This window comes from Poecile atricapillus, chromosome 2 (genome assembly GCF_030490865.1).
Source record: "Poecile atricapillus isolate bPoeAtr1 chromosome 2, bPoeAtr1.hap1, whole genome shotgun sequence".
Classification (NCBI taxonomy): domain Eukaryota; kingdom Metazoa; phylum Chordata; class Aves; order Passeriformes; family Paridae; genus Poecile; species Poecile atricapillus.
Window position 1 is genome coordinate 39785543 of NC_081250.1, and position 16031 is coordinate 39801573.

The window sequence follows — 16031 nt, forward strand, 5'->3', positions numbered from 1 at the left end:
TCTTGTTATGGTTCTGTGACACCAGGAAAAAAAAACTAAAATTCTCTGTTATTACTGGTCACCCATGAAATAACCAGAACATTTCTGCAAGTCTCTAAAAATATAGTTAGCAATAAGTTTTTCACACCTGACCATTTGATTTTGACATGAAGAGCTGTAATACCCTAGAATCCAAAGGATACATTTTTCCTAGTTTATAAGTCATCATTTCTGTAGATTTCTACCATTACCATGAAGCCTGGACATGCATCTTCTGAATGCAGCCTGTATCTGTGCAGCTGTAAAAACTTGGTTAAAATTATCTCTCTAGCAAGTGTGACAAGGCACACTGTGACAATCACCATGTGCAGCAATGAACCCTGTCCAGCAAATGTCTTTTAATCCATCTCATGGCCAAATGTTTGCCATTGGAACTCTCTGTATTCATCAATGTGACAAATATTAGTCACTGTCTAACCCCAGGAGCTGGATGAAATTAAAGCTGGGATCAATTGCTACACCAGGCTTTCATGTTGCTTTTAATTTCTGTAGGATCTGTGGCTTAGGAAAGATAGGCCAATACTGCCTCTTAGTGGAAGAACAGCTGACTCAAGAGGTGAAGTGAACGCTGGTCTGTGGAAATAGACTGGAAACTTACAGTGCCACACAGACCCTCAGCTGGCGGCCATCAGAACTGCAAGGGGGTAAATGAAAGATTATTGCAGCCATGAATGTTTAGTAGTGGTGATGATGATGATGATGATGATGATGATGATGATGATGATGATGATGGTAATAATAGTAAAATAATAGTCATGATGATGGTCATGATGATGATGATGATGATGATGATAACAACAACAATAATAATAATAATAATAATAATAATAATAATAATAATAATAATAATAATAATAGCAGTAGTAAAAAGTACTTCTGTGCTTTGGCAAACTTTTTTACCTCGCTGGGGAGAAGTACAATTCAGCAGAATGTTGGTATACTTGCTGGCCAAAACAATCTTTTTCATGTGTGAAAACTAGGAATCTACATGGAGAACCATTTGGAAGAAGAAAACAACCCACAGATACCTGGCACAAGACCTGGAAACATTAGTGGAAATGGTTCCTGGCGAGATTAAAATGGAGCAGAATGTCTTAAATCACCTAGATACCACCAAGTCAAAATACCTACTTTAGATTCCAGGAGTGCTGGATCTGTTTACTGCCAACTATTGTTTAGTTGAGTATGTTCTAAAACATTAAAAAAACATTAACTAAACAAAGTACAAATTTGAATCTGTTGGCCATCTAACAGAATTAAATAGGTATATTATGTTGAAGAATACTTAAATAACATGGTAAAAATTTGCAGGCAGATAAAGCTCCACTAATGCATTTCTATTTTCAAATTATGGACCATAGACCAAATACAAATGAGGGCTGCCTCAACAGGCACAGTTCAGAATTTGCTGTCATTCCTGAGCTGTATAATCCTTCTGGGCATAATACCTTGAGATATTCTTCGAGTGGTTAAAAATGTATAGCTGTCATTAGAGACAGACTTGACAGTTGTACTCTTCATGAAATAGCTCTTTCTAATGACAAAATGAGTTGCTTCTCTATTTCTAAAATTTCAGTAACAATGGAATAAGTTTCACTGAAGAAAGTTAAAAAATTATAATTGTTGACATATAATTGTTCATCTGCATTTGATTATGAAGCCTGTTTCCTTATAGTCTTACTTGCACTGCAACTATTTTCTTCCTACAAAACAAATGCTGAAGCATTCCTCACAAACAGACATGGTCATTTGAGCTTGTATGCTTTTGGCTGGGTTAGAGTTAAATTTCTTCACAGTAATTTGCATGTTCTTATGTTTTGGATTTGTGTTGAAAATGGTGTTGACAACATACCAGTGTTTTAGTTATTGCTGAACAACACTTACACAGCACCAGGGCCACTTTTGCATCTCTCACCACCCCACCAGTGCTTCGGCTGGGAGTGCACAAGAAGCTGGGAAGGGACACAACCAGGACAGTTGACCCCAACTGACCAAAGGGATATTCCACACCACATGGCATCTAGCTCTGCAATAAAAGCTGTAGGAAAGAAGAGGTAACGGCAGGGTGGTATATTTGGAGTTATGGCACTTGTCTTCCCAAGTAATTGTGAGATGTGATGGAGTCCTGCTTTCCTGGAAATGGCTGAGCCTGCCTGCTGTTGGGAAGTGGAAAATGAATTCTTTCTTTTGCATTGCTTGCAGGTGCAGATTCTGCTTTACCTATCAAACTGTCTATCTCAAGTCAAGAGCTTTTTCACTTTTATTCTTCCAATTCTCTCACCTGTCCTACTGCAGGGGAGTGAGCAAGTGGTTGTGTAGTGCTGAGGCTGCCCAAGGGAGTGAAACCACAACAGAGCTACAGCACTCAGCTGAACACATCTCCTGTCTCTGACCACTGCATTTTTTCTTATAACAGAGTTTCTGCTTGGATTAGGTCTCTTCAAGCAATTTATTAAAAATAGCTTTCTGCATGAATTTGGATATTATATGTGTGTTTTAATATAAAAACAGGATGAAATTTTGAAACTGGTATTCATTGTCTTATTCATAAATAGCCCCACAAACAAGAAGCTTGCCTCTTGTGCAGTTCAATATTAAATCAGAAGGTAGAAAAGAGAAAGAGTCACACAGTGGATGTGAACAGAATCATTTGGAAACATTACAGGATCTTTTTATGCATGTTTACCAAATTTCTGTATAAATAAGTAATACAATTGGAGTGCTGAGTAATTTCAGGAGATTAGTGATAAATGGGCACAAGTTGATTATTCAAGATAAAGCTGAGGGTCATTATCCTCAGCTGGTCATTAATCCCCATGAAATGACTGGTATTGAGATAGTAATTACTACTATAATGAAAATAGGGGGAAAAAAGCAGCATGACATTATTCTTATGAAGCTGTCAGTTTCTAATAAATTCATGTTTCTCTCATCACCCAACCAAGTTACTTGAATTATTTTTAACTTTTTATATTTTTATCTTTATACAGTTTCTTGGTCCTACTACAATTTTCATGTCATCACCTCACTTAAGGTTTGGTTTCCCATCTTATATTCTTGGGAATTTTAGAAGGGCACAGCCAGGGGCAACAGTGATGGAAGAGAAAGACAATGCATATAAATTCCCCCAAACCAGAAACTAAATGGAACATATTTTCAGAATTTTCCTATAAAGCGTGTTCCTCGGTGAGGTAGAAGATTGTGTTATTATGTCATCTAGCTGATTATTCTGCATTTAACAGTGCTGTTGGCCATAGCACACACCCCAGCACTTTGTTCTAAATCAGGATTTACCTTACAATATATGGAATGGATAATGTCAATGTCAACTTCACCAGAAAACATGAAGAAATTTGGCCCTAAAATGAAAAACATCTTTAAACATTTGCAGTTTTGCAAATCAAGTTTGTGATGTTTTGATGTGCCTTCTAAGAACTTTTGAGCCCTTGAAGTTCTTTTCCTTCTCAATCTACTAGACAAGCTAGAAACATATAATGAGCTAAAGGGAAGGCAATTTGTTTCCTGCTAGAAGCACTGTCATTCTGTTTCCACTGGGAAAGACCCACACATGCTACGTCATTACAACTTAGAAAATGAAAAACCCAGTCTGAACTAAAAGCTTTTAACATAAGTAAGTTTAAAAATAGTATTGCCCTATATGTAGCTAAAGCAAACAAAGTACAGATTCTCATTACTCTAAATACTTTTTTCTAAAGATCTTCTGTGCACTCCTTTCTAAGAAGGGAAAGCAAAGCCACAGGATGGACTGAGGTTCTGCTGGAAAATTTGTAGTTGCTTCTGAAATGTCTCACTGTACATAAAAGAGAGGAAGTAGAGCCAGGCTCAAAGCAGCTTTAGGCAAGAATGGCTGATGGGATGTTGCTGTGAGGGCTTGCAAACCAATTACTGTGTGATGGAATAAAACCAGGTAATGGTGGACACCGATAAGTGACTTGCACTGCAGCTCAGGAAACTGATTTGTTCCTCTAGCTTGTTTGTGTTGTTTGGAGAGTTTGAGGTGAAACGTAATGATTCGTGTCTGCTAGCCAAATGAATCATTCAATACTGGACAGCTATCGAAACTGGACTCTGGCTGTTTGGAGAGAGTGTGAGCAGCAAAAAAAGAAAAAAATTGCTGAAGTTCTGAAGGCTCTGAATGGCTCTGAGCAGAACACACTTCAGAAAACATGGCAAGTTCTCTGGAAATGCAGACATGCTTTTGACAGCCAAGGCTAAAGCATGGTCTGTCAGTTTTCTGGAGGAAAAAATATAAGTTATTTGGGAGTAGAACTTTATCTGTGAAACAACTAACATCAGTGACAGGGGAACCAAACATGCCTCACAGCAAATAATAGTATTCAAAATGGGTTTGCATGGGAAGGTTTTGGTAGTGGAGGGCTACAGGACTGGCTTCTGTGAGAAGCTGCCAGGAGCTTCCCCTATGTCTGACAGAGCCAATGCCTGTGGCTCCAGGACTGCTGCTGGCCAAGGCTGAACCAATCGGAGATGGTGATAATGCCTCTGTGATAACAGATTTAAAAAGAAAAGAAGTTATTGTTCAGATTTAGTTGTGCTCAGAGAAGAGCAGGGTGAGAGGAAGTGTCTGCAGACACCAAGGTGAGTGGAGCAGGATAGGCAGGAGCTGCTCCAGGCACTGGAGCTGAGATTCCCCTGCAGCCCATGCTGATGCAGCTGTGTCCCTGCAGCCCATGGAGATCCATGGGAGTGCAGACATCCCCCTGCAGCCCATGGGGGAGACCCGCACTGGAATGGTGAACGCCTGAGAGGAAGCTGTGGCCCCATGGGAAGCCTATGCTGTACAAGGCTCCTGGCAGGGATCTGCAGACCCATGGAGAGAGGAGCCAACACTGGAGAAGGTTTCCTGGAAGGACTTGTGATCCTGTGGAGGATGCACACAGGAGCAAGCTGCTCTTGAAGGACTGCATCCCATGGAAAAGTGACCCACATTGGAGCAATTCATGAGGAACTGTAGCCCATGGGAAGCACTCCAGCTGGAAAAGTTTGAGGAGGACTGTCTCCTGTGGGAGCAAACCCACAGTGGAGCAGGGAAAGGACTTCTCTCCATGAACAGCAGCAGGAACAACTAGTGATGAACTGACTGTAACCCCCATTCCCATTCACTTTGGGAGAGGAGGTAAAGCCCAGGAAGGAGAGAGGGGAGTGTGGGAGACATTTTTAAGATTTGTTTTGCTTCTTATTATCCTGCTCTGATTCTGATTGGTAATAAATTCAGCTAATATCCCCAAGTTGAGTCTGTTCTGCCTGTCACAGGAATTGGTGAGTGATGCTTCTCCCGGTCCTTATCTCAATTCATGAACCTTTCATTGTATTTTCTCTCCCCCATCTAGTTGTGGAGAGGAGTGACAGAGCAGCTGTGGTGGGCACCTGACATCCAGCCATGGTGAATCCACCACAAAAATCACAGAAAAAACCCACATTTCTGGTGACAGACCAACAACAGGGTTGCAGTATGACTGTCTTGTATCTGCCAGCTAAAGCCAGGACCTGCTACAGTGACACACGTGCAGTGATGTCAGGCAAAATCTGCAATAGCTGTTATATGTACACTGTTAGCAAATCTAAACAAGTTTAAAAAAAAAAAAACAAAACCACCAACTAAATACATCCTAGCTTCTAAGGAGACTCACACCTGTGAGATTTCACTCTATTCCTCCAAAATTCATTTCAAAATCAATTTTGTTTTTGCTGTGAATCCCACAAAGAAAACATAGATCAGCACTGATTGCAGATAACATTCTACAGGTGCTGATGAAGAAATTGTGTGACTCAGGGGAAACAAAATGTGCTTTCCAATTTTCCTGTGCTCCTGTGAAAATCAAAGACATAGCACATCCACCAATGTGATTAAGGATAAATATTTCGGGCCTTCTCCAGACCTTACATACATGTTGAAATGTACTGCTTGCTCTTTCACCCGTTTCTTTCTGCAGGATCGAGAATTCCTTATATTACACTGTCATCCCATGTAGCTATGAAGGATAATTGTTTATGCCTCCCTTAAAACAACATTTTTAAAAATTTAGAATCTTAAGTTAGTTTTCTGCAGAACAGCTACTCTCTAAGGAATTCCAGCTGAGTAGAAAAAAAGTTCTGAATAAATCAGGAAAAAAAACCAGTTAATTATTTCACTGCTCTTAGTCCCATGCACATTTCTGTGGCACTCATATGTTGAAAGTACCAGCATATGTGCCTGCAATCTTGAAGTATGCTCTACATTTCAGCAATTACATTTACAGCAATGACACATAGGAATGAAATGAAGTTGTGCTAAGGGAAGTTCAGATTGGCCATGAGGACAAGGTTCCTCACTGGAACTGTGTTCTCAGTGATCACAGCACCAAGCCTGAGTTCAAGGAGTATCTGGATGATGCTCTGGTCATATGGCTTAGTTTTAGGAAGTCCTGTGTGGAGCAGGGAGTTGGACTCAATCCTTGAAGGTCCTTTCAAAATGAGATACACTGTGATTCTGATTTCCTTTAATAGATAGCTTATCTCTGTAATAGTTCTTGTAAAAAAAACCCACTGAAATCCATATTCATCATATTCACCTCCTTCATTAAAGTTAATTAAAGTAAGACACTTTTTACTAGTCTGTGAGATAAATGCCTATAAAACTACAACACATTTGTATATTTATAATAGGAATGGATAGACCTTGATGTCTTTTTTTTTTTTTTTTTTTACAGAAGTTGTGCAATATTTTTACTACAGCATCAAATCCTGGGAGCTTGTCATTAGGGCAAAAATTTTTTGACACTTGAAAAAATTTATAAAGAAGTTTGTTAGACCTCATGGATGAAAAAGTAATCTGTAAACATAATTCAAGTACACCCTGAAGGTTTAAAGACTGAACCATTATTTTATTTTGCGAGTGTTGAATCATGATTTTCAATGCTTTGAGCTGGCAGCTGCAAGATACTTGCAAGCTGAAATACCAGTTTAATGAGTAGCCTATAGAAATATTCAGACTACCATCAGAAATTTTTTGAGCTTGAATCATACCAAAAACTTTACAGAGATAAAAAATAACTGAAAAATACAGCTGAGGAACCAGGAACTATAAATTCTTAAAATTTCTTAACACTTATAATAGGGAGGGCAAGGGGTGGGGAGGGTTTACGTTTGTTTATTTGTTTTAGAAAACCTAACTGCAGTCTCCTAGACTTTAAAATGGTGATTAATGTAAACACAAGAATAGGCTTACTTGATTGAAGTAGGTTTTTTGCATTAAAGAGTATTTGAGATAATAAATAATAGGATATCAGATGAAAAATATGATAAAGATATCGTTAATATATTTTCTTTCTTGTGTCAAAATTTTCCTGCAGGAAAGATACACCATCTTGAGGACAAAGCATTTGCCTGGTTTCAAAGACCACACTTTTTGATCCCCTGCACTTTTGTGCTGGTAAACAGTTATACTGGATTTTGCGCTGTACTCAAATACTTTGTTAAATATATCAACTTTATCCTTTAAACCTTGCAATGGCAGAGTGTTAAAATAAAATATACTTCTATGTAAAGAACATTTTGTTCAGATGTGAGCTTATGTGGGAAAAAAAATGTGAAGAAACAGCTCCCATACTTGTACTACTCTTTCATCTGAATGAAGAAAACAGATGTGGCCAAAAAAAGCTGCTTAGATTAGCTAATATGCCCCACATACATTTCTTCCAGTTCATGCGTCCATGTATTATAATAAACCACATACTGGACTAAGCTTAAAATGAGTTGCAGTCCCATAAAAAGGAAGACCATACATTTGGGTTTAGCACATCATAATTAACCTTTTCTTTTTAAATTGACTAGACTGACCTGTTAGGAAAGAAACTGCAATAACCACTTTCCTCTAGAACCTCCTCAATTAGAATCTACAGCATTAAAGAACTTAATTTCAGTGAACTAAGAGTACTATTAAGAGCAATAAATGAATACATACAGATAAATGTACAGCTTACCTGCAACTGCTTATATGTCATCCCTTCTGCTACACCAGAAGTGCCAAGAATGCCTTAAAGTAAAAGGCAAGTAACATTAAACTACTGAATTTGGGATTTATGCTCCCTTAGCAGTTTCCTAGCAATTCCACTTCAAACACAATGACAAGACAGATGCTTCACGACCAGTAACTCTCACTGAGCACAATGACCCCCTAAAAAGTGGGGTCATTTTACGGCATGATAAGAACATTTGACGCACACACATTATGGAAGTATCCTAACCAGTGAAAAATAATTTATAGACTTAATGTAACAGAACTCAGAAATGCAACTTCCTTATTTTTTCCCCCCTTACAGTGGAAATTTACAGTGGAAAAGGGCACACAGCCAGCAGCGATTTGTGAGGTTAAGAGATTCAAAAATTACAGACAATGAGCAGCTCAACAAATTGCATTATTGTCTCCAGGAACAAAATAATGCTCATATTTAAAGTGACTGTTAGGGACTCATTTCCTGCTCAAATATCACCCTTGACGCCTAGTATTAATTTTGGTTTTGCAATAAGCTGTGGAACAGATATGCTATTTGCAACACAAAGGCCATCAAAACTAAAGTTTCTCACTCTTCTTTCTGGCACCACAGATTCTAATGTTACTGTATCCTCTAGTCCATGGATTGTAACACAGTTTTTTCTGTATTTAGAAGAATGTAAATGGCACAATTACCAAAATACAGGCTCCACATTTCCCTTACGTCCATTGCACAAAAAAAAAAAGTGATGAAAAAGGTCTCTCAACCAGGAATTGTAGTTTCCCAACCCGGGTGATGCCACAGCTGGTAGGTTCGATTGTTCATGGTGTTTATGATTTGTCTTCAAATCACTAGTCCAAAGTAGAATTGACACATATACTGATATATTTTCTAAAGTATATATACAAATGTGTGTGTCTGTATTTTTCCCTCCTCAAGTTCATAAGGTTTGATCTAGCTATGTAATTAAATCAACCCATTACAACCATTTCAAACATGACAAAAGAACAACATAAGGGTTTAAACAGTATTGGTTTAAAAATCATATGCAAGGACAAGTAAATCCTAAGTATGACATTTCTAGTTACAAATATTTTATTAATTTTCATGGCTGAACTACAAATTATTTGCATCTTTGATATTTCTTTATAATTTCCAAGTGTACTCTCTTCAATCAGTAGAAAATTCCAGCAGTGCTGAACTGTGTATCTTACACATTAAGATAATTAAATAAAAGAAAACAAAACCCAACCAACCAACAACCCCCAAACCAAAACCAAACAAACCCACCCCCCAGAAAATCTGTATGGTCAACATAACTTTATTGTCTTTAAAGACTGATCTTGGAATAGCAATTCCTTCTGCTTTGATACCTTATACTTTATTAGAAATATATATGCCACTACAGAAGTTTATGATGCTTTGTTTACCTTTTCTATCATCTGGAAGCAATATATTTCCGCCCATGCCAATCTGCTGTGAAGATATTTGGTTTAATCAATTCAGGAGAATTGCAGCAGCTAGGGAAAAAATTAGAGAACAAAAAATTAAAGTCACCTGAAAAGTCCATCCTTCCAATTTACCAAACCTTCAGACTTCTAGGAGGCAGTTTACACTTTCTTATGTTTCCCAGAAGCTTTCTTCTGCAATCAGAAATCCAAAGAAGTTTCAGTACTTTTTAGGTTAATGAAAAAGTGGTGAACACAATTATGAACATCCTACCTTTTTCTCTCCAGAAACACTGAACATTGCAAGTTGCACATAGAATAAAGCACTGAATTCTTCAGATGATCTAAATAAAATGTCACAAACCTTACATTTGTGTGAAGATAAACAGGAAAGTGTATTCTCCTGAACCTATGAGAGAAGCAGCTGATGACTCTGGTTTTTAAAACCGTGGCTTCAAGTGGAATTGTGAAATTGTTAGCTGATATTCAAGTGATATAATTCCTATTAGAGGGATCCCAGCACTTTTGAAAGTCAGTTCAGCTACTTGATTATATGAGCAACAATACTGACATTAAACTTAAAAACATCTAGTTTTGAAAATATCCACTGGTAACAGCTCTGACAGGATCACTTTTGTGTGCAGGAGAGAAATTTCAGTGATGCATTTCTGCAGCATGATAACACTTTTTACAGTTACAGAAACAGAAGAATCTCTGTTGTTGGAAGACTTTTACCCCATTACTGAACAGTGGAGGAATCTTTTTTCTGAAATTCTTATTAGGTTTTCTAATTTGTTGTAGTTAAAACCCCATTATTTTTAAATTTTATTTCCAGAAATTGTACAACCTCATAACATTTGCTGTAAGGGTTCAACCTAATTCTTTTCTCTGTTTCTGTTCCTCCAATTACCTCCAAATGCTATCCATGTAACCCAGTACATTTACAGTGTTGTTTTTGGTAAATTATGTAACATTTATGCTTATCAATTCTCCATCCTTCTAACTGCACTTTTTTTGTTGCTTTCCATTTATAGAATATAACTATTCCTTCAAGGTAGAATGCCCAGAATTGCTTTCAACATTTCAAGTATTTTCAATTTACTACCATTTACTTTTTAAACAGAGTATTTCTTCCCTTTTCTACAGGTTTAAATCCAATAGTTTTGAAGCTAGCACAATTTTACAGCTGATAACATTTACAAATAATTTCCTTAATTTCTGAACAGCTGAAAATTAGGTTAATTTTATAATAAACACTTCCTTTTTCTTTTCATATTTTTGAGCATACTTTTCTGAAAACATCAACTCAGTACACAATGAGCAAGTATTTCTATGCTATGGCTGAAATACAGGAATTGTTTAATGTAAATCCCAACTTGATTGACAGGACAGCATGAAACTGATAGCTCAGAAAGAAACATCTTTAACTACCTTTCTAATGTAGAACCAATGTGCCACCTTCCAGGAAGTTTTAGCACCTCAGGTGAATTATAACAAAAGCAAAGGAAGGATCTGGTGTTTGAAGTAGGTCTGTTTTGTAGCAAACAATGACACAGAAGACTACATAATTCAGTGGAAGTACGTGATAATCAAGTTACAGAGGAGAATTATGTGAATGATAATAAGTCACCTTGGTCATCAAATTTTAGGTACAATAATATATCTAATAACCAGTTTATCATCAATTTATAAACTAAATATCTTAGCTTCAGTCTCCCACAGTACACAGACACCAAGGAAGTAAATTTCAAATCCTTTACTGATTACAGTCCTCTCGGGAGATTTTGAAGGAACATTTAGAAATTCTGATATTAATCATTAGATCTTTCTCTGTTGGAGGGCATCCAGCATGTCACTGGAAAACATGGAAGCATGCTCCTTCACTCAGGCCATTCTTACAAATCTGTGGTAGTTTTAAATCGATGACACTAAAATGTTGCTGACACCCTGTGCAATAACAGGACGAGGCATGTTATATTCAAGGTACTCTGGGACACTGCTTTCTTAGGATTCATGGTTTGAGTAGGAGTACAGTACAAAATATGAGAAATATCAAGGAAATATTATCAAGAAGAGATTGCATAAATTAAGAGCTTACATAACCTCTAGTTACATTGCCCTTCCTCTTGTCTTTTTGAGTTCTGATGAGACGAGGTCTGCTTTTGTGTATTAGGAGCTAGCAGGTCCTTTCCATTGACAAAAAGAATTCTACTGACAAGATACAAACTTGAAATCAACTGCAGAAACTCCTTAATTAAGGAGACTCCATATTTGCCAAATATAGGATAGCTAGAGAATATTCTAAACATTTCCTTTACAAAATGGAGTCTTACACTTATATTTTTGTGATATTAATATCAATAGCATGATTGAATGGAAAGAGAGATAAACTTGACCACAAGTAGTAAATGGCGCACCACACCTTTTTGATTTCTGATTTCAGTTTTCAAGGATTGCTCTGCTGACTGACAAGGGACTTCTTGAATCTCTCAATGATTCTCCTTTTCAAATTGCATCACAAAGCTGGAGGAAGCTACATGAAACAAAGAAATGCACTTTAACCATTTATGGCAGTTACACCTGCCATAAAATGACCCATTCAGAAGTGCCATTATTGAGAAATGTTGCTACACTGCAAAAAGAAACATTGATATCTAATGGCATGGTGATAAACAACAGTATAAGACTTGATTTAATGGCACATGATAATAAGGCTCCTTCATTTGCCCATTAGGCTTAGCTTACCATGTAACTCTGTTCTTCTAGTCTTGAAGTTAAACATCATTATTAGCCTAACACTGATAATACCAGATTTTCCTCCCTGATCAAAGTGCTAGTATTTGGGACATTTTTCTACAGATGAAACTCACAGAACATTATACTAGATTTCATGATGGCTACAATGAGTTGCTCCATCTGAAATTAATGGAATATCAAGAAGCTTAGACCTTCATTCAATGTGCATAGAATAGCTTCAATGGCCTCTTTTGAGGTCCTTATGGGTCTTAATACAATTCAGAGCATCCCTTTTGCTCTAAGCCTCCTGAGAGAGGTAATTTACCTTTCACTTGTCTATAAAGCCTAACTGATTTTATATACTTTTTCCTCTTGTGTCGTTTTGGTTGAAAAAGAACACATCATTCATCTGTATTTATAAAAAACAAAAACCCAAACAAAAACCCCACAAAGAGTACTCGATTGTACTTAAAGTCTTCAATAGAGAGTCCAAAGGATGTTTTTTCCTTTAAAATAATTTTTATGCTCCAATTGTAAATGTACAGTTTCAGCTGTTGGTCACTGCAATGACACCAACCCATTCTGACAACCATTCTGTGGTGTGTTACTACCCTTTTGAATTTATCTTCTATGCTGTTTCTGTGCAGTTGTTTATACCTGCAGACACTGTTTGAAAAACTATGATTATCTCCCATTCAGTATACACTTTGTAATCATTTAATTGATGTAAATTCATGAAGTGCCACTCCTCTGAATTCAGGAAGCTTTTTGACTACTTAGGGAGGGGTGACCACTAATGATTCACATTCAAACACTGACATAGTACACATTATAAAGACGTTTATCCCACTGGAACAAATTACTGCTCTTAGACAGCTATAAATCCAGAACAGTTTTATTGGCCTCACAGGAGTCCTGATCTGCTCTAAAAAAGCAGGAATCAAAGTCACATGTTAAGCACAAAAGACTTCTCCAGACAGCTGCTGACATGCAGATTTTATTTTATTTTTTTACAAACAGATATTACTCTTCTTTTCATGCAGATTAGGCCTTACAGATATGCTTTAAGTCAGAAGTTCAATGTTCCCTAGCCTATAAGAGAGTAAAGAAAAGATGCCTTAGGAAAGGCCAGCAATGTATTCCATGGATTACATAGCACTGCGATCAACTGTGTGTAGTTAATGAACCATGGGGATACTGGGATATTCTGAAGCAGAAATGGTAAAGAACAAGTTCGGTGCTTGAGAAACTTGGGAGTTGCCTTGGGCACTAGTGTTCAATTTTAGCTTTTGTTTTAATGAAATATGTTGTCAGATCAGTAAAAAAAAAAAAAAAAAAAAAGAAGAAGAAGAAAAAGCCAAGGATTTACATAATGCTTTTTAAAAATCTTTCTCTCACATTGTTTTCCAGAGATCACTCTGATTCTTGTTCCCATGGAAACAGGGGAGGCTGCTGGCAGCCAAGAACTAACAGGCAAGAACTCTTCCTTGCAAACTTCAGTTTAGACCTGTCAGCTGGAATATGTAACAGTTTGAGAAAACAGCTATGTATTATAAAAAATACTCGACCTTAGATTTGTAAGAACATAAATAAGTGCAAGGAAGGCATATGGAACATAGTAAACAAGTACAGGTACGGATTCTGGTTTCTCTGAAATCAGAGAAAAGCTCTTCCTACTGCTTCAGTGGTCAAGTCTGAGCCAGTTTTTGAGTTGCTGTTAGCTCTCAGTTCTTGAGCATTCACATTACAATAACTCATATTAATTAGTAAGCCACTTGAGAAAGCCTTCTTCAACAGAGAGGATTAGTTCACTAATAAGCACCTTGGACATACCCTTAATATAGCATGTAGAAACTGAACTGCCTCATTTCTGCTGATAGGAGAAGGATATAGTTTCCAATTATTTTAAATCATGTTTGTTTCCTTTGTTTTTGATAATTCAGTTCTTGTATTACCTGTTTTGATAAGCTTGACAACTAAAACTAAAAAGAAACAACAAAAGAGAGACATGTAAAGCACACCCAAGTTCAGTTATGTTATTCTGTTCTAAACAAAACCAAATTTGGCTGATCAATCTCCAAAGCCCTGAGGTGATAAATATCACATGCCAAACGTAATGTTCCAATGCTTCATTTTGGAAAATAAAAAGCTGTTTATTTAATAATAGCAAATTTTTCAAAAAGCTGCATGGTAGCCATCTTTCTGCAGAATAAACAGGTTCCAATCGCATTTTCAGGTGAGAGTTCAAGGTAGATTTTGTATCAGCTTAGCTCCATTTTTGCTTTAGAATCAGCATGAAAAAACTTCAACTCTCTCTCACTATGAAATATTTGAACTTAGTTTTAAAACAAGTCTTAAATTTGAAAAATATCTGACATTTCAAAATAGTTAACATATTCAGGATTTCATCTCTTGCACTAAAACTCCCAAGACGGTATTACTATGTACTGCTAATGAAAATATAACTTCAAAGTTATTTCAAAACTATTACTACAGAGGAAAGCATTTTATTAACTCTCCATGTCATATTATCACCTTAAGTAGTAATATTGCTGGCATGACAGAATGTTGTAAAAATACTTTACTGTACAATCCATTTTTCTGAGGTGAGCCACAGCTTTTTTTTTCATATGACTCAATTATTTCCATCCTCCACATACTAATATTCAAAGTTAGTCTTTATTTTAATGATATATTTTTAAAGCATCCTGCCATCTGCAAAAATGTCAAGTTCTGTTGTTTTTAAAGAACAGTAACTAAATTAGCAGCACTTTGCAGTAACATCATTTTGACAACAACAAATGACTAAAAAGTACAGAATGTCAGAAGCAACAGCAATGCATACTTGAGTGATGAAGATAATTTTGTGCGGCTGAATAAGAATCTGCTGAACAGGGTCACTGATCTGACTCACTTTCCTTTGTGATACAGCAATTCCTGCCGATGCTGTAGATGACAAGAGTAAAATCAGGAGGGCAGCTCATTTTGGTACGTTAATAGCATACAGAGTTTAAAACTTTGTAGACGTAAATACCAAGTTGAAATGCTTGACTTGTTTTCTCAATAATGCTGGGAAGAAAAAAAGGATAATCTAAAATGTTAAAAATTTAGACAATGTAAGTGACAATGTGTTGTAAAAGAAAATCCCTTTCTCTGAATCATTAAATTATGAGAAAAGCAGTATTAATGTACCTTAACTATTGTCAAAATTTGTCACATTTATTCAGAAGTCTAAATATATGATAAACATAATTTTATTAACTGATTTTTTTTTACATAGACTAACACAAAGTATTTTTTATATATATTTTGATGTTATGAAATCTTCATTCTACCCTCAGGATTATAATAATATGTCTGACGTGGACCAGTTCAATTAAGTAAATCTATTGTTTAGGATTTTTTATCTTGTGTATTAAAGTCATACACATTGTCAGGCCCAGAGATTAAATAAAAGCATATCAGCAGACTTCCACTATAAAACATTTGGTGTACCACTAAGAACATTAGTCCACAAAATAATCTTTCCAAGTTGACTATTAGACCTGGAAGCTAAACAAAGAGCTTTGGCCAAAGAATTGAACTTCAGCCAGCAGCCCTCTACCTCTCTCAAATACAATTATCTCTAAACTACACTTCAGAGGCTAATTTAGGTATTCTAACATTTAATCTCACAGAAACACCCTGAGGATCATCAAGTCTTATAAATCTACAACAACAGAAACTTTTTCTTTTTTTTTCAAAGTGATCTTATATCAAGCTTAAAAATTTTACTGAGAGGGTGATGAAATATAAA

At 36.5% G+C, this 16031-nt stretch overlaps 1 protein-coding gene across 1 annotated transcript in view; it reads right to left on the minus strand.

Moving 5' to 3' along the window:
• Positions 1–4478: 4478 nt before the first annotated feature.
• Positions 4479–16031, minus strand: part of NEK10 (NIMA related kinase 10) — a 69176-nt gene continuing 57623 nt past the window's right edge. Inside the window, 7 exon segments of the mRNA XM_058831066.1 lie at positions 4479–4560; positions 7897–7952; positions 8040–8092; positions 9482–9516; positions 9518–9571; positions 11920–12032; positions 15081–15181. Coding sequence (XP_058687049.1) covers positions 4479–4560; positions 7897–7952; positions 8040–8092; positions 9482–9516; positions 9518–9571; positions 11920–12032; positions 15081–15181 — 494 coding nt within the window.